General features: G+C 40.6%; 1 protein-coding gene across 3 annotated transcripts in view; it reads left to right on the forward strand.

The window, feature by feature from the left end:
* PRUNE2 (prune homolog 2 with BCH domain) overlaps positions 1–20,046 on the forward strand; it is a 207,722-nt gene that overhangs the window by 165,256 nt on the left and 22,420 nt on the right. For all 3 annotated transcript variants that reach the window (XM_070431469.1, XM_070431467.1, XM_070431468.1), the window contains exons 10-14: positions 1,733–1,812; positions 3,937–4,137; positions 13,187–13,360; positions 18,910–19,012; positions 19,656–19,787. In XM_070431469.1, coding sequence (XP_070287570.1) covers positions 1,733–1,812; positions 3,937–4,137; positions 13,187–13,360; positions 18,910–19,012; positions 19,656–19,787 — 690 coding nt within the window. The remainder of the gene's footprint in view (positions 1–1,732; positions 1,813–3,936; positions 4,138–13,186; positions 13,361–18,909; positions 19,013–19,655; positions 19,788–20,046) is intronic.

Here is a 20,046-nt window from a genome sequence, read left to right on the forward strand (position 1 = left end):
AGTTTTGTTTTCATCAGAGGGTTATTGATAATTCGGATTTTGACTTGGATCCTAGAGAGTTTGATCATCTACATAAGCAAACTCCAAATGTTTGATAGACCCAGACTGAAGTGGGGAGAAGGCTCAATAAGAGAGAAAGAGAGGGACTAAATTTAGAACTTAACAATAAGGTTTACCATGGTTAAATTTGGATTCGTGTCTACATCACAAGGATTCACCCTGGATGAGTGAAGTTATATGGGAGCCACCAAGAAGATAAATACATTATTGTGATAAATGAGGATTTACTGAATGAGGGATGGGAGATGAAAATAAGTCAAGAGAAAAAAAAAAAAAAAGCCGAAACCGGTTTGGCTCAGTGGATAGAGCGTCGACCTGCGGACTGAAAGGTCCCAGATTCGATTCCAGTCAAGGGCATGTACCTGGGTTGCGGGCACATCCCCAGTAGGAGATGTGCAGGAGGCAGCTGATCAATGTTTCTCTCCCATCGATGTTTCTAACTCTCTATCCCTCTCCCTTCCTCTCTGTAAAAAATCAATAAAATATATTTTAAAAGAAAAGAAAAGAAAAGAAAATAAGTCAAGAGGAATTGACTGAACAGTGTGGTCAGTTTTTTACAAGAGCATATAAATTTGTCACAATTTTCCTCAGTACTTTTCTATTCCCCTATACTTGTCTTACCAAGTGGGCTCATATAAATGGCCCTGGGCTTGGCATTGATTAGAGAGAAGAGACAGTAACTCATGACTGGAACCATCTTCACCAATACATAATTCACAATGAATTTTTAAATTTTAAAGAATTAAAGAAAATAACATTGGTTGGTACCTTCTTAGGAATGTTAGGTACTTTACTTCATTGCTTAATCTTTTCAACAACTCATGAGGTAGGTGGTATACTAGTATCCCTATCCTATATAATAAAAGGCTAATATGCAAATCGACCAAACAGTAGAACGACTGATCGTTATGACGCTCACTGACCACCAGGGAGCAGACACTCAATGCAGGAGCTGCCCCCTGGTGGTCAGTGCGCTCCCACAGGGGGAGCGCCGCTCAGCCAGAAGCTGGGCTCACGGCTGATGAGTGCAGCGGTGGTGGCAGGAGCCTTTTCCACCTCCAGCAGTGCTAAGGAGCAGTGAGCTGAGCGGTAAGGAGCAACAAGCAGGCGGGCAGTAAGGAGCGAGGGGTCCCAGACTACGAGAGGGTGCAGGCTGGGCTGAGTGCACTAACTTTGTGCACCAGGCCTCTGGTTTTACAAATAAAGAAAGTGAGACCAGCAGAGAATACTTTTCTGTGCCCGTGTTGTATAAGGAATCTGCTCAAATTTACACAGAGGAAGAGATATATACAAAGTCAGTTCTATCTTTACTCCAAAGCACACATATTCCTTTCTTATTGAAAAATATATATTAATACCCTCTTAGGTATATTTTATTAGTGCTTTGCTTTTCCTGTTTCTGAGTTTTTTACTTCGGGTGTGTTTACTTATGTGAGCTGGTAGGAGGAGTGACAGGCCACATGCATAGAGTGACACTGGTGTCCATGGTTCTCATTCACAGTAACCGAGAAGGTCTTCATTTTAATTTATGGCCACTTAGCATGGATTCAGTACACGTACTTGATTCATTCCACGTGAATTAAAAATGTTATCCTGGAATCTCGGGGTTTTTCTTTCAAAGAAAAGTAAACCACACACAACTTTGAACACTCTTTGTTTTGCTGTCTTTCAGACCACTGCCAGAGGATGTAGGAATGGACATCCCCTTTGAGCAGGGAATGCTGAGTCCCGGTGCTGCAGACATGAGGCCTGGTGAGAGGAGCATTTGTTTATTTCCTTCAGCGCTATTCTATATTCAAACATTTTCATTATTCAGTGAGAGAACACTTCCTATGCCTCCAACTTGTGAAGAAAGGGGGGGGAAATATGTGTGAAGAAGGTGTTAGGCTCAGTTTGGTTAGTTTCAGGGTTGACTTGAATGTTGATGCTCACTAGTGTGGGCCAGCTTTTAGATTCTGAGCCATGGCCTTATCTGGCAGTGTTTCCACTTCCTGTGATAACTGGCTACTGTATAGCATAACAGCAATTTCTAACTAACATCTAAGCTCACCAACTTTATACTTAAGTGCGAGAATGTTTAAAATTAGAAATGTGATATCAAGTAACCTGGTTATTAAAAAGAAAGAAAGAAAATGAAACCCTATACTCTAAGAGTGTACAACCCAAGGCATATTCAAAAAGGAAGTTAAAATTTTATTTTGCAATCTACATGACTTCCACTTTGTACTAAGGACACTTCTTTGAACTGTACCAGCTTCGGGATCATACCAAGATCCTGAATCCTGACCTTATCCGCCAAGCCTGAAATGGAGAAGGAAGAAGGGACTCAATTTTTTTTTTTTTTTTTTCGGTCTAAGCATTTAAGTACATTCTTCAGAATACTAGTCATGTGACTATTTTTTTTTTTTTTTTACTGTTAACAATTTTACAGATGATCCAATTCCCCCCTCCCCTCTTTGCTCCCTCCACCCAACCCACACCTCCCCCCAGACCTTTACCACACTATTGTGTGTCCATGGCCTATGCATATGTGGCTATTTAAATTAATTAAAGTTAAAATAAATGGGAGAAGTTCAGTTCTTCAGTTACACTAGGTTTATTTCAATTCCTTAACATTTCTATCATTACAAAGATTTCTTCTGGATAGTACTGCTCTGAGAATTTCTATAATATAGAAATCCATTGTTTTTCAAACTTATTGGTAACTAGAAAATTTTTCAAATAATAAAAACATTACACGGGACATAACATCTTAGTGGCAAAAAAACGGTGTAAACTTCCTTATGAAAAAACCAGATTTGAATTCCAGAATTGAGAGGTATACCAGATGGCCTTCAGAATACTTTGTGAAAGAGAATCCTGAAATTCTATTTTTAGGAATATTTAATTAGGGTCAACTTGATTAAAAATTACTTCTCCAGTTCTTTTTCTATTAAGTGAATGACACATTAGTGGCAAGATATACATATTACAGCCGAAACCGGTTTGGCTCAGTGGATAGAGCGTCGGCCTGCGGACTGAAAGATCCCAGGTTCGATTCCGGTCAAGGGCATGTACCTGGGTTGCGGGCACATCCCCAGTAGGAGATGTGCAGGAGGCAGCTGATCGATGTTTCTAACTCTCTATCCCTCTCTCCTATCCCTCTCTCTTCCTCTCTGTAAAAAGTCAATAAAATATATTTTTTTAAAAAAAGATATACATATTACAATTAAAATGTAGCAGCTACTTCCAGGAGCCTTAATATAAGACCATCCCTTAAGGTATGGGAACCAATGACAAACAATATTGGCATAAGAGGTAATGTAATGACTCCTTAATAAAAAAATGTCATCTGGGAGGATACCTCAGTTTTATTAAAAAGAAAGAAAGAAAGAATGCCAGCCAAAGAAATACCACTGCACATCATCCGCAGAGTTGTCAGAAGCTGAAGAAAAGTATTTGAGGACTATCTGTGAACATAGCAGATAAACTTGTTACCCTCCAATCCACAGGATTAGCCTACATGAACCATGATCAGTTATATGTAAGCTTAACTGACTTCCTTATACAACACACACCATAAAATTAAATTTAATATTATATCAGTTTTCAGTTCTGAAATCTGAGCAGGACAGTTCTGAAAACTAGTTTTCTGCCAATTTAGCAATGGCCCCCACTTCCTATTTCTACACGGCCAGGGCTGATGAGGCTGGGACAAGCCAGCACTGAGGCCACTGGTCAAAAAGGGGGTTCCAAATCCCATAGAAGAATTTTTTCTAAGCAGGTCTACCTTCGCTAAAAAGGGTTTAAAAGTGTTTTTCCTCTGGTTCCACGCCCACGCTTGGCAGTCATGTAGATGGTCTAATACCTGATATTTTTATTTTGTTTCTTCTTTAGAACCACCCAATTCACTGGATCTTAATGACACTCATCCTCAGAGAATCAAGCTCACAGCCCCAAATATCAATCTTTCTCTGGACCAGAGTGAAGGGTCTGTTCTCTCAGATGATAACCTGGACAGTCCAGATGAAATCGATATCAATGTGGATGAACTCGACACCCCTGACGAAGCAGATTCTTTTGAGTACACTGGGCATGGTAAGTTGCCAAGTTGGCAAGGCCAACATTATGTGAAAAGTGAAATATTATCTAAGTGGCATTAATAACACACCTCCCATTTTGTTGCTGGTGGCTCTTTTCTGTGATTTCTGGAAGCTTCTATTTGTATCTCAGCTCATAGGTGGCTGTGATTGACAGTTCAGAGCTTGACAAAGGAGACGCATAGCCATTGCTCTTTTGTTAAACCCCTACTCTTCCAGAGCCTATGCTAGGCATTGGGATTGAGGGAAGGCTGTTACATGCTGTATTGTAAGAAAATTGGGACTGGGTTTGCAGAGAAAAAGAATTTAATCTGGAAGATAAAATTTGAATTAGAGAATTACCAATTTCTCTGTACAAGCTTCCACTGTCTGAAATGTTCTCCCAGATTCTTACATGGCTGTTCCCTTCTCTTTATTCAGATCCCCACCCCCATCATCCAGTCACTCTCTATCCTAGTGCTCATTTTCTTTTCCATATCACTAATTGAAATCATGTTATTTAACTAATTGTTTGCATGTTTATTGTCTTTCAGTGGTTCTCAGTCTGTGGGTCGCAACCCTTTCACAGGGGTCGCCTAAGACCATCGGAAAACACATATATAATTACATATTGTTTTTGTGATTAATCACTATGCTTTAATTATGTTCAATTTGTAACAATGAAATTAGGGGTCACCACAACATGAGGAACTGTATTAAAGGGTCGCAGCATTAGGAAGGTTGAGAACCACTACACTAGAGTGTCCGATCCATGAGAGCAGGGAATTGATTATGTTTGTTGTTATACGGCCGATAAAGTAGGAAGGAAGGACAAATGGAGTAGGCTGTGGTGAGGCAAGAATAAAAAGGGAGAAAATAAAAAGTTGCTGCATCAAACACAGACACTCCTAATACGAATATCAGTTTCATTTTAATTTTCTCTTGCTCAATGATATGGGGTTTGTTATGGAATCTGATGAACAAAATAAACTAACAAACAAAATAGAAACAGACTCATAGGTATAGAGAACAGACTGACAGCTGTCGGAAGGAAGAGGGGTTGGGAGGCTGAATGAAAGAGGTGAAGGGATTAAGCAAAAACAAAACAAAATAAAAAAAACTCTCATACATACAAAAAACAGTATGATGATTAGCAGAGGGAAAGGAGGGTGGGGGAAAGTAGAAGAGGGCAAGAGTATGTTTCTACTTTGTTAGTTTTTATAAATTCAATTAAAATAGATAAGTAAATAAAATACCTTTGCTTTTTGAAAAATTTGAAATACCATTACTAAATGATGCTCTGACTTTTACAGTCATGTTAGTTCCAGCAGTGTCATTCCTAGGGGAACATAATTAGGAAATTCATCAAATTAGTGAATTAATTCAACTAATGGTCATTGAGCCACCAGGGGCTACAAGGTTGACCATCACAGATTGAGTTCTTGGCATCACAGAGTGGAAGGCTTTATCTCCTCAAGCTAATAATAAAAAGAAATAAAAAATTAAAAAAGGAAGTGGGTTAACTTCTAGTTCCATAGTTTATGCTGTTTTAAGTAGTGACTTTATATTGCATTTTTACCATGCTTTTGAATTTCTATAATCGTCTGGGCATTTGACCCTATAGGTTGAAATACACAAATAAGAAAAAAGAGGCCAAAGAAAGGCTTCCATTCATACTATTTTCTACCATCTCAGAGGCTTTTCCCCAGCTACTCCATCCATCCCAGCGACCCCCAGCTGCCCCGGCCCTTTTCCTGCTAAGATATTCTCACATGTGTGAATCACGTCTTGATTTACAATCCCACAGAAGACAGCTGTGCCATGACCCTGCAGGCTCCTCCCACCCCGCCCCCTGCACTTTCCTGTTGCCCCGGGGAGCTATATCACACCACATCTGAAGCTTTTATTTTTATAAATAGTCAAACTGCCAAGCAAAGTGGTAGTGGCTGAACACACTGGTAATTAAAGCTGCCACTTGCTGACATAGTTCTTTTTAGCCAATACAGTTATGCTGAGAGAACCAGTTTAACAGCCACAACCCTACTTTTAGGTCTTAAATTCAAAGGACAGAATTTGAATATAACTTGAATGTTAAAGTCCACCCTGATTGTCAGATGAAAGATGAATGTTTAGACACTTTTAAACAAAAACATCAGACACTGAAAACACAAAGTCTATCTGAATAGCTGTATTTTATAAACATGTAGACATGGATAGCTGACTGTGTTGAAAGGGATGGAATACATTTTAGTCCCAAATTACGAAATCAGTGCTTGAAAGCTGCATGTGCTTTGGGTTTCTTGTGTGAGCATTTGAAACTGGGCATATACATTCTAAACAAAATTGGAGTTTTTAAGGCACAGTATTCCAAAAGTGTTTGGTCAGTAATTTATTCTATTTAATGAACACTTTTGTAGTGCTTACTATGTACCAGGATCTGTGCTAGCTACTTTATAAACATTAACTATGTTAATCCTTATGTCAATGCTATGAATAGCTATATCCCTATTTTAAGATAAGAACACTGAGGCTGCTGAGACCGGTTTGGCTCAGTGGATAGAGCGTCGGCCTGCGGACTGAAAGGTCCCAGGTTCGATTCCGGTCAAGGGCATGTGCCTGGGTTGCGGGCACACCCCCGGTGGGAGATGTGTAGGAGGCGGCTGATCGGTGTTTCTTTCTCATCGATGTTTCTAACTATCTATCTCTCTCCCTTCCTCTCTGTAAAAAATCAATAAAATATATTTAAAAAAAAAAAAAAAGAAGAACACTGAGGCACAGAGAGGTTGAGTAATTTACCTAAGGTCACACAACTAGTAAATGTTAGAGCCAGCACTTAAGCCCTGAGTTATTGTCCTTGACTCCTGGGCCATCTTGCTTCTCCATAAATATACTGACAATGACTAGGAGAGAGTTGTCTAGGTTGGGCTCACATAGCTGAAGCCAACCCTGATAGCACCCCCTCGCATTTACTCCCCATTTTATTCAGCCATTTTCATGACTGAGGGTTCTTACTTTGCCATGTTCTTGAAGGGCATTCAAGTCATTGCCTGTTTTACACAGTATCTAATGACCAACCATTACTGCCAGTTTATTTTCCCACACCGTGATTTTGCTTAATGAAAAAATTTTGAATTTCACTATCAAAAGATGTTAAATTGGTTTTTACTTCCAAGCAGTTTTCTTTTAATAATTGTGTCCAAATAGTTGGAAAATATCATTCAAAGTACTGATAAATTAAGATTGGATTTCCTTTGATATTTACAAGTGCCAAAGATATGAGAAATATGTAGGTAGTGAAGGACTTAGGAGGTCAGTCTTTCTATTAAAGGAAATCTGAGTTTTCTTTTTAATGCTTCATTATACTAATCTTAAAAACTTCAATATATCCAAAGGTCAGAAAAGATGATGACCTATTTCTGTTTTCCAAACCAACTGCAAAGTTATTTTTACCATAATCTATATCTCAGCAAAGGCATTTCATAAGAGAAATGGAAAAATGATAAAGAATTTTAGCCTGAATATTTCTGATAAGAATGTTATAAAAAATACTCCTGTGCTTTTATATTTTTGTTCTTCCTAAGTGATGTTTAGTTACTGTATTTAAGCTACCTTTTCTAAAACTAACCTGTAAGTAGAGTTTTCTCTGTGAATAAGGTACCCCGAATTTTTTCAAATGGTCAGGGAGTCACCTTATTTAACTTCCCTGTTTGCTGTCTTCCACTGTTTTCACAGCCAGCAGGCAAGCAGCTTATAGAATCAAGTCCATGTTTTAACTCTGCATGTAAACGAATCAAGTGTAGGGGTTATTTTATTTTACCCACAAGCAACCTTGTGCTGTAATGGTGTGGTCTGAAAGGTTGATTTTTCTTTGTACTTTTGTATGATGAGTTTTTACATTTAAATGTATTGCTTGCCTGCTCTTTATCACCATAAAAATGTTAGAAACTTGTTTGCTGAGTACAGAATGTCTTTCCTCTAACAAGAAAAAGTTTAAACATAACATCTTTTAAGGTTATTTACATCATCAGTGCAATATCACAATAGAGACATCTAGTCACCTTCCCTAGATGTACGTCCCGAACTGAAGGCCACAGCTGTCATCATTTCTAATTAGTCCATAATGACACCAATGGTGGATTTCTTACTGTAGTCCGTATAGCATTTAAGAGCTTGTGCACTAAATCAAGAGCTTGTGTACTAAATCATTCAAGAGCTTGTGTATTAAGTCATTTCATAAACATGGGAGAAAATGTTCAAGTTGACACCTCCCCTGTGTACCAGGCTTAATTGACTTCAACAGTGGCCAGAGAGAAAAATTTGTTACTGAGAAAAAAGAAACAAAGAAAATCAAGCATTTCTTAGTGGAGATGGCATGATACCAAAAATGAAATCTGGAGGACCTGGGGAATAGAGAGTTAAATGAGACCTGAAAATTTTCACAATAGTGAGAAAATGATGGCTAGGGGGAGGATGGTAATTTATAGTTATAGCAGAACTGTTATTAAGATTGGATAGTGCTAATTCAAGGAAGTTAATAAAGCTAGCTTTACTTTTTACTAGCTTATATTGTGGACTTAGAAAAATGAACCTTAAGAGATGTACCCCTAGCCCTTAAATAATTTCTTTTGCCCATTTATACCAGTCCTCAGAGGTGGGGAAGGAGAAGGAACCCCGGCAATTGGCCAGCTCTCACCCTCTGAAACATTAGCAATAACATTTCATAAAATGGTCCAGCCTCAAAATTTTATACTAAAATTAGTAATAGTACTGTTGTTTTCTAAAAATAAACTGTAGAAAAATGTGTGTGTGTGTGTGTGTGTGTGTGTGTGTGTATGTGTGTACATATTCTTAAGGTAGAGGTGTCCTTTCTTATTATGATGCAACTAGAGGCCTGATGCACGAAATTTGTACGGGGGCGAGGGGTCCCTCAACCCAGCCTGCACCCTCTCACAATCCGGGACCCCTTGGGGGATGTCTGACTGCCAGTTTAGGCAGTTGGACATCCCTCTCGCAATCTGGGACTGCTGGCTCCTAACCCCTCTGCCTGCCTGCCTGATCACCCCTAACCACTCATCTGCCTGCCTGATGGCCCCTAACCACTCGCCTGCCTGCTTGCCTGATCACCCCTAACCACCTCTGCCTGCCTGCCTGATTGCCTCTAACCACTTGCCTGCCTGCCTAATCGCCCCTAACCACCTCTGCCTTGGCCCTGCCGCCCTGGCTTTGTCCAGAAGGTCGTTTGGCTATCCAGTCTAATTAGCATATTATGCTTTTATTAGTATAGATAATAAAAAAAATAAAGATAAAAATGGATAGAGTCAACAACATAAAATATATTTACATTTAAAAAACACAAATTTAAAAGGAAAGCATAAGGCAAGAAAATAAGTGTAGTACGTGACAAAGTTCTATATAAAGAACTCCCATAAACCAATAAGGACAATAGGTAAGGGACTTAAAAGTGCTTCCCTGTCAGTGGGAGAAATATAAATAGCCAATAAGCACTTAAAAATTCTCACCTTCTTGCCTTGGCCGGTTTATTTCAGTGGTTAGTGTTGGCCCACAGACTGAAGGGTCCAGGTTCAATTCCAAAGTAAGAGCATGTACCTCGGTTGCAGGCTTGATCCCAGCTGAGAGGTAACCGATTGATGTTTCTGTCTCTCTCACATCCATCTTTCTCTCTCTCTCCCTTCTCTCTCCCTTCTGCTCTCTCTAAAAATCAATGGGGAAAAAAATTATCCTTGGGTGAAGATTGACAAAAAATAAATAAAATGAAATATTCTCACCTTCTTTAATAATTAAATAAATACAAATTAAAACAATAAAGAGACAGGTTTCACCCTGAATTGTCAGGGGTTAGAAATTTTGATAAGCTCCAGTGTTTTTGACAGTGTGAGAAAACAGGAATTTCATATATTTTGGTGTCCTATTTTTCAGGGTAGAAATGTTCATAGAAACCTTAGGTGCTTACACCCTCTGATCCAGCATTCCATTGCTAGACACTTAGCCTATAGCAGAAGGTACCCGAATGAGGTAAGATACCAGTACAAAGATATTTACTAAAGCAAATTCTTTCCAAGGAACAAAAACAAAATGAAATAAAGTTAAATTTCTATCCCTATGGGATTGATAAACTAAAAGACATCAGCAGAATGGAACTGGGGCTACTTTTATTTTGTTTATTGATTGATTGGTTTGAGAGAGAGAGGAAGGGAGAAAGAGAGAGACATATTAATTTGTTGTTTCACTTATTTATGCATTCATTGGTTGATTCTTGTATGCACCCTGACCGGAAATCAAACTCGAAACCTCAGCGTATCAGGACAATGCTCTAAGCAACTGAGCTACTCGGCCAGGGCTCTAAGGCCACTTTAAAAACAGAGTTTATATACATTGAGACAGAAAGAAGCCTGTGTGATATTATTGAAGAGGACCACATTGTAGAACAGTGTGTACAGAACATGCAGAATATCTGGAATAATCACACATGTGGAGGGGAAAGGTGTATGTGTACACATGCACATAGGAAGAAGAATACATATCAAACCATGAGTGAGAGCGGCATTAAAGATTTTTGTTGTTTTCATGATCAGTTTCATATTGCTTGTACTTTTATTGGTGTGTTTTACTTTTGTTGTTATTGTTGTTAATCCTTACCAGAGGATATTTTTCCATTGATTTTTAGAGAGAGTGGGAGAGAGGGAGAGGAAGAGAGAGAGAGAGAAGCATTGATGTGAGAGAAATACATCGGTTGGTTGCCTCCCACACATGCCCCGACCAGGGTCAAGGATTGAACCTGCAACCCAGGCACGTACCTTTGACTGGGAATTGAACCCGAGACCCTAAAGTGTTTGGGCCAACCCTCTAACTTCTGAGCACACTGCCCAGGGTGAGTGTGTTTTACTTTTATAATCAGAAAAAAAGAATATAGTGTACAAAACTTTGAAATGAAGTAGCCTCAGTAAAGCATGCAGAAAACAAAACAAGCCCACACTGATCACCCAGGCCAATTTAGAGCAGGCCAAAAAGTCTCAAACAGGATGAAGAGGGGTTGGTGGATGGTGAGTTCATTGCAGGGAAGAGCCTGTGTATACAGCAGCATCAAAAGACAAACCAACAACAGAGCCCAGGGTTCTGCAGGCACAGAGACCAGATGGAAAACAGTGTCCCTGGAAGGGAGCTAAGAGGAGCATCCAAGGGATCTAACGCAACAGGAAGGGAGAAGCAGGAAGGGATTCCATATGCAGATGGATGGATTTTTAGCAGCAACACCGTGCTTGATCTGAAGCCAAAGGCTGCTGTTTTCCATCCTTAGTGAGCTGCTGAGCGCTGGTGGGAACACAGAGGAGGCCGGGAGAGGCAAGGCTCTGTGGGTGGTGGTAGCTGTTGGTGTTGGCAAAAAAGCCTAGGATTGCTTCCCAACTGGACTTCATTTTATTATTCTAAGTCGCAGGTAAATTAGACATGTTTGAATGTGTCTTACGGAATCTTCCGGATCATAATAGCTTTGTTGTGGCTTCCTTACAGATTGCCTGTATTTCCAGGAACTTGTCAAAGCTTTATTTACCCACTCACCTTCCCCATTTTTATTGAGTAGTCTGTGCAGTTTTCCAAGCTAAGTGTGGAGATGAATATTAAAGGTAATTCGGGCAGAACTTCTTAGCCCAAGGAACTCACAGCCTCATAGTAAAATAAACAAGAATGAGACAATCACACATTTGAGTTACAATGTGATAGCTTAGAAGAGTAGAAAAGGTCAGGGTTTGACTCTATTTGTTTTCTGACTCTGTGACCTAAGGTAACTACTTCAGTTAGTTTTTGCATTGGTATCATGTCTAGTATAACTACTGTGCCTGACACATGGTAGGTACTCAAAGTATTGCTATTATTATCCAAGTCCCATAAAAAGAATATAAGTAAATCAAAGGTCATTTCCTTGAATGGAAAAATAGGATAGCCCAGCTCGTGTGACTCTGTGGTTGAACGTTGACCCATGAACCAGGAGGTCACGGTTCTATTCCTAGGCAGGGCACATGCCTGAGTTGTGGGCTCACTCCCCAGTAGAGGATGTGCAGGAGGCAGCTGATTGGTGATTCTCTCTGATCATTGATGTTTCTATCTCTCTCTCTCTCTCTAACTCTCCCTTCCTCTCTCTGAAATCAATAAGAACATATTTTTAAAAGAAAGAAAAATTAGATAATATCTCACAGAATTATTTTGAAAGTTATCAATAATCGTTTCCTCCAAATTACTTAAACCTACAAAGATTAATCATTGTTAAACTCTGCTAGTACTTGAAGCAAAAACAGAAACCATTGCTGTTTATTCTTCTAAAAAATGTAACATGAGTACTTTTTCTGGATGCACAAGAGTGGGTAGTAAATTTCTCCCCCAAGATGTTCAGTGGGCTTCTTTTATTGCCTTATGCACCTATAAATAGGAGTCTTGAGAATTTGGGGCCTTGGAACATTTCTGGTCTACAGAGTTACTTTCTTGTGTTTCCTGTGAAATCTTGCTCTAACATGTTTTGAAAAGTTCATGGGAAGTATATCAAATTTATGTCCAGATATGCTCCAAATAGGGATGGAGGTTCCGCTCCATTGTAAGAGTCTCAGAGCAGGGGTCTAGACTGTGGTATCATCAAGAGACTAAGACCCTGCACACTCAGGATACACCAGGAAATGTGGACCAAGGAAAACAAGATTATGTGGACCTGATAATAGCCTTTTACCCCATCAGAAAGGCCTGTGGTCTTCAACCTATATGACCAAGGATGAGCTGGTACAGCCTATCCCCTCTGGGCCACTACTGACAAAGGACAGCTCTAGCCCTGCATCTGTCCCCAACCTCAGCTTGATCTTAGCAATGTATCTGATTGTTCAGTCAGTGAATCCTCAGACTTCCCTGAGTGTCGTTTATGTGGTCAGGATGGTGTTAAGCGCTGTGATTTGTATGAAATAGGCAGTTCCATCAGGTTGACTCTGACAGGAGGCAGCTGGTTGTTGAACTGCCTCAACGGTAAAGGTCTTGCTCCTTCAATGAAGCCTGGCTCTGTGCTTCCTTTCCAGAGAATCCCACAGCCAACAAAGATTCTGGCCAAGAGTCCGAGTCCATTCCGGAATATACGGCAGAAGAGGAGCGGGAGGACAACCGGCTGTGGAGGACAGTGGTGATTGGAGAACAAGAGCAGCGGATCGACATGAAGGTCATTGAGCCCTACAGGAGAGTCATTTCTCATGGAGGTAGTCCAGCTCTTTGTGGATCTTGGAACGGGGGAGCAGGCAGCCTTATATTTTTATTAGAAAATGAAACTAGGGTTCTCTGCAGCATGGCACCCCACAGACCCTATTGGGCAGTCAATGTTTAGGGGACTGTAGAGCTAAATATATCACTTCACACCCAATTCTATAAACATTGCAAAGCCGACTATGCAAAAATAATTTTCCAATGTGAAAAATGCTTTTCATATCACAGATCTGATAGTTGTCATCTTCTATGCAATTTTTTTGAAAGCCAGAGTTGTCCAGTTTCATAATGTCTGTTCAGAATTCATTTGGGTTGGTTGTAGGGTTTAATTGAATTGTTTTTGAGTCCATACTACCGTAGCCTGCAATAAGATCACTATAGTAGAGCTGCTTCTAATCACAAAATAGTATTTTGAATCCTCTTCAGAAGCTTTAGGAAATCTTTTTAGACTCAGCCTTGTCATTGTTTTCCCCTCCCTGAAACTGGCTTTTCTCTAAACTCCATTACACCTGTGCCTGACAACAGCCAGTTCCAGCCAAAACCTCCACGTGCCTAGTGAGGGGCAAGGGAGGACAGTGGTGATTGGAGAACAAGTGGTGTTTTGTATTTCTAGTGCTTCCTTGGAGCTTCAGAGCCTGGACTAATCTGGGATTCACAACAAGTCAGATGAGCAACACATTTAACGTGGTCAACTTCAGAAAGCATCGACGGCTTTTTTATTTTTCTGCTGCATGCACTCCTTCCCTGCAGTCCCGAGGCACCCCCCTAACCACTCGCTGTTCCGGAACAGTGTAAGCTGACGAGGCAAACATTCTTCCCTCTTCCTCATCAAGGACAGGGAAACAAGCATCTTGGGACAACATTAAACTCCTAGCTTTTGTTTTCTAACTGGCAGAAGGACATTTTGTATTTTTCAATCAAATTTCCCTCCACCAGCAAATTTTCCACTTTCAAGCCCGTGCATTGCTCCCTGCAGGTAAGTATCTGACCACCCAGGGACTCCAACCATGACAGTGAAGGAAAATGCCAGTAGGTGTCCTCAGCCATGACCTTCCTTTTCCCTGCTTCACAGTGTGGCCTGAAATGGCAATATGTCCCCAGGATAGTGCTGTGGGCGAGGGCCATTTCCTCTGAGAGAAACTTTCCCATAGCCCTTCAGAATAGAGCTGGCTTGACTTCCCGGAGGTGACAGACAAGTGGTCATAGAGCCAACCCTTTGGTATGATGAAAACCACAACCTGAACGTCACCCAGATCTTCCCAGAAGGCCATGCCTCCTTTGTACCACCCATCGGGCACAAAGGAGGTATGATTTGTTTGGAAATAAAAAATAAATCAGAGGCTAAATATAAAAGTAGCCTGTGTTCATTCTTAAAAAAGGACAAAAAAGTGTAGAACAGTGATAATATTTATACATTTCTACCCCTTGGTCTTAAATGGAGAGCCGTTGGTTATAAAGAAGGCAGGCTCACTGCTCCGCTGCTCTCCTAACACCTCTTGTCCCTCCAGTACACCCCCCTGCCTGTTCTTTCCACCACAGTAAAAGCATGTGGGTTGTGTGAGTGGGTCTGCTGCCTGAATTAGGAGAGAGTGATTGTCATCAACACAGTAGGGACAGAAAAAGCCCTGCTTCTGCCTGTCACGTCCTCTGGGATATAACTGAGCTGACCCCTCAGGGATGACCTGGTTTGCTGTGCCCTCCATCCCTGCCACCTGCTCCCATTGGCATTAGCTCCTCTTCGTTCTGTTGCTGAGTTCGGTTTTTGTCTGTGTGACTGTCCAGTTTGGAAGACAAGGCCACCTTTCCTACCCCCAGCTCCACCTCGTCTTTCTCTGGGCGCTGGCCTGCATGAGTGTGCCTCTGGCTGCACCCATCTAGCACGTTAGCGCGATGCCGCCTCTTCCTATGCCCTGAACAGCTTTTGTGCTCCGTAGGCAAAGATCGTTCAGATGTTGCTTCTGAATTTGTCAGAGCTTTGTCTTCTGTGTTGGAAGCTCACACCACTTTCTTAGACCTTATCGATGAGAAGGCAGCCTTCCGTAGTTCCCAGTCTGTGGAGTTGGCCATCCTGGCTTCTGATGAGCATTTAAAAAGCAGCACCCCACCGTGGATGGGGATCTTGTTTGGGTGTCTTGAATTTTGCTATAAGGATGTTTTCCCATTCAGGCCAACAGAGAAGTCCCAGCTGTTGTGCTCTGTGCAATTGCAAGATGAGAGTTGGGGGTGGTTAAAAGAGCTGCATAAATTACCCAGAAAACAAGGCCTTACCAAGTGTCCATACCGGTTGGGAATATCAGTGTGGGAGAGCAGTCTTTGAACAAATAATCCAGTCCTCTGCTTTAGTGACCTCGATGTGAGCTATTGTCAGAGGCCCTGCACACATTTACAATAACAAGGTTCAAGACCCAATTTTTCCAGGAATTAATTTGTGATCTTGATAATTAATCACATAACTTCTCTGGGCTTCAATCACTTCATCAGTCATAAGAGGGTGACCAGCATTCCTGCCATCTGCTTAAATAAAAAAGCAAAGAGAGGGCTGGGTGGTTTGGATCCGCCAGCAGCGTGGGGTCACTCTGAGGCCAGAACTGGCTTTTTTGAACTTAAAGCAGAGAATATATTTAAATGACCAAGGGCAGTTGTGCCATAGCATTGTAACAAGGAGTTTCCTTTCTTGTTTTTGTTTTGTTTTTTGTTTTTTTTACTTCTTTCATTATAGGAGATTCAGGTAACCTTCTCTGCCGTGTTGCTGGACAAATGATCCTGGAAAGAATGAGAAGAGTTACTGGCTGGTGTGTGTGTGTGTGTGTGTGTGTGTGTGTGTGTGTGTGTGTGATGTTTTGGTTGTGACTGTGGCATCTTTCCTTTTGTCTCCATTCCATTTGCGGGCCAGCAAACTTGTGTTACGTCCCTTTCATGCCTGTCTGTTCTGCCTCAGGTAAGGTTTGCATCACTGCTTCAGAGGGTCTCAGGAGGCACCATGGTGGGATTGCTCACGCACCTCAGCACACATGCCCTGAATTCACCTTATGGTCATTGAGAAGAGAGGCTAAAACACACATTTTTAAAACCCAAATTTCAAGTGCATCATGCAGTTGCTGATGGGCAACTTCACACGAGGAAGCTGCATATTTAGAATAGAAGTCGGGTTAGCCAATCCCCTTGAGGAAATCTGTGAGGGACAAGAGGGAATGGTCCACTCATTCTGGTCATTGCACTTTGTCAGCCGTTGCTATTTACAGTGTCTCCAAAGCCTGTCAACAATGGCACCAGCTCTTGACTTAGATGGAGAACTCTCCTGAGGAGCTCTTTTCCTTCCATTTCCTTTCATACATCTCCGCCTCGCCTCCTGTTTTCTTCCTCTCTCTTTTCTTCCCTTCCAACTGTTCAGGTGCCCCAAAGTACAAAAAGCCGTCTTTGTAAATTTTAGTAATTTTTATGTAGAGCCATTCCTGACTTAGACAATGGTCAGAAGGTGGTAAGTTGGTCCTTAAGCATTTGTTTGGTTACATGAACTCCAGTGAACATGACAGCATTCCAAGGACAGACAGCATGCACACAGAGCTGAATTGCCATTTACGACGACCTCTGAAATACTGTTCATAAACCCCAGGCTTTCATTTTTTGAGAAACTCTTAGAAATTCTTCAGAAATAGAAAAAGAAACCAAAGCAACTGAGCAGTCATGATCTTGACGTTATTCTGACAGCCAGACAGCTACATTTAGAAAGAGCTTTCCAAAGGATGCTTTTGCACCTGCTTTTAAGCTGGATTCATTATGTCTGTTGTCTCTTCTGATGAAGCCACCTTTTTCATTGTGCTGAGTCCGCATTGCATACCTTCATGGGGTAGGATTAGTGTCGCTAAGTCAACTTATCCTTTATGAATTTCCATTTAAGCTTCTTAAAGAAAATTGTTCCGAGGAACAAATACTTCTTGTATTGAAATATATCTCTGCCATTTTCCTTCATATCACATTCTAAAAGTGTGTTGGCAAATATCGACATATTGGAAAAGATGGAACTAAGGCAGAGTCCAGAGGGAAGCTACTGCAATCCTGTTTTACAAACATGTGTTGCATCAGATATAGACTTACATAGGTAGCATCTTCTGTAAACACTGTATACAACCTCAAATTAGTAATACACATGAACCCATAATTTGATATATTTTTAGATGGTATCACTCTCTTCTCCACCTCTTTTGTGGTAGAATCCCACTCTCTCTTTGTAGAGAACATCTTATTAAACTGCTTTTTAAAAGTTAAGCCCCATCCAAATCTATATCCAGCCAGTATTTTACTGCCTTGTCATCACCAGAGGGGTATTTAGAGTTCAGAAGGAATGAGACACACTGAGTTCTGAGAGGACTGGATCAGGCGTGAGCGTGTGTCCTGTCCTCCCCCTCAGAGCTTTGAGGAAATCTCTGTAATGATTCTGAAGTTCAGAACTATGTGATACGACAAAAATTGCAAGTGTTTAAAAGGGGATATAAAAACATGACCCTACAGTGCATTGCTTCCATGTTGAAGTCTGGAAGACACGTGAGATCCCATACACAAACCCATGGGAAACTGATCAACCGCTGCCATGAATTTCAAAGATGAGCTCTAAGGGAACCCAGAGCTTGATTAAAGGATGGAGCCGAGCTTTCCAAAGTGGATAAAATGTCCCGAGATATCTCTGCATTTTCCTTGGCCCTCGGAGTTTCAATAACACACTTGTCTGCATCTCCTGCCTCCTATTTTCTTACCACCATCTGCAAATGGAACTCCACCCTCCACCCATGTTGCCAAGAAGTAATTCTCCAGTTTTTTCCAAAGCATCTATTTTCCTAAAACTCCAGACCAACCCTTCTTGAGTTTTCCTTTTCTCTAAGAGACGAGGCTCTGGTTTCTGTGCCCAGTTATCTCTACCTGAGAGTGTTTCCCTCACTGACTGTTGCACCTGGAGATCACAGGGAACCAGTCCTCCAAATCAAAGCCAAGGTGGTTACTTGTCTACTCACAAGCATCTGGTCACTGAAGTCTGTGAGTCGGAGATTGTAGTGGAATTTGGTGACTAAGTTTTCCCTTCAAGTTAAAATTAAAAAGAGCTGAAAATGTGAATTACTCTGGACCTTTTTTTTTTTTTTTTAGCCATGAAAGGAAAAGAAGTATTATATAAATTATGTCCTTAAAATATATAAATTAGAAATCCATAAATCAGAAGGTGTTTCTCCTATCCTTTGATAAGTTGAGTATTTATACATCCAGGCATGACTATGTACAACACATATAATCGTTCACAATATGTGGATACCCGATATATGCAAATATATTCACACACTATATTTAAGACTCTAGATAACATATATGTTAACCACTGGGAGATAATTATATGTGTATATACTTATAAAAGTATAGTCTGTATAATACTCAATTAAAGATATATCTGTTACAACCACATCCACACACTTGCCAAGGCTTCCAGATTTATTCTTTAGGTTAAATATTATCTTGTTAAAGCTTTCAATTGGTTACAAATGTCTTTTTGTTTGTCTCCCAGGATACTATGGGGATGGCCTAAATGCCATCATTGTGTTTGCCGCCTGTTTTCTGCCAGACAGCAGTCGGGCGGATTACCACTATGTCATGGAAAATCTTTTCCTGTGAGTGATACTTACAACAAAGTGCTTTGAGTTAATGTCTGTGGGCGTGTATGGCAGATCAGTATCCTTAATAAAAGGAAATAAGTGATGTAGACTGTGCTAAGCCTTTGAGAAAAAAGCCAATGAAATCTCTGTCTAGGAGCATTGCTCAAGCGACTAAAACCTTTAAAGTCACTCTTGTCTGTAGAATGGATTGAAAACTAAACAAACACAGCTTGGCCTGCATTTTAAAATGCTGTAACATTTCCTCTGGGTGAAGTGTTAATATTTGTTCCCCGATAACATGTTCTTAGTCAACAGATGAGGACCTGGCTTCATTTAGATCTGCCCTTATTTAATCTGGGTTGCCCTTAATATATGATAACATTGTTGACATTTTTGAAAGTTAGGTTTCTTACCCACACATATTTTTAGTGTACCTGCATTAAAAAAAAAAAAAAGATAAATGATATTTAAATGAACAGTACTCACTCTCAGAAATGATCTTAGGTAACTGCATTCTTCTCCAGGTGAAGAGGTAATATGCACAACCATTCTCAAATGTTATACACCCTGTCATTTAAATGTTATCTAATTATGGTGTAGATGAAATGAAGTATTTCATGTGGGAACTGAAAACACTCCTCTTCCTTCCTGTGATCAGATATGTAATAAGTACTTTAGAGTTGATGGTAGCTGAAGATTATATGATTGTGTACTTGAATGGTGCAACCCCAAGACGGAAGATGCCAGGGCTGGGCTGGATGAAGAAATGCTACCAGATGATTGACAGACGGTAGGTGGGCTCCATTATTTAATCCCTAGTTTTACCTTCTCAATAATTCCTATTTCTGACTCCCTCTTAGTCTACCAAAATGCAGTTATATTTTAGGAACATTGAATTATGCAGAGCTGAGATAATAAATGATAACATATTAATCGAAGTGTCACTTGGTGCCCCAAGCAAATCCTCCCCCGATTTTGTTAAATGTTGTAGTGTCAGACCTAATGACCAAACTGCTTTAAACTCTGCATGTTATTGCCACATCGAGGCG

This window comes from Myotis yumanensis, unplaced genomic scaffold (assembly GCF_028538775.1).
Source record: "Myotis yumanensis isolate MYYU_CA2020_CCGP unplaced genomic scaffold, mMyoYum1.0.hap1 SCAF_12, whole genome shotgun sequence".
Taxonomy (NCBI): Eukaryota; Metazoa; Chordata; class Mammalia; order Chiroptera; family Vespertilionidae; genus Myotis; species Myotis yumanensis.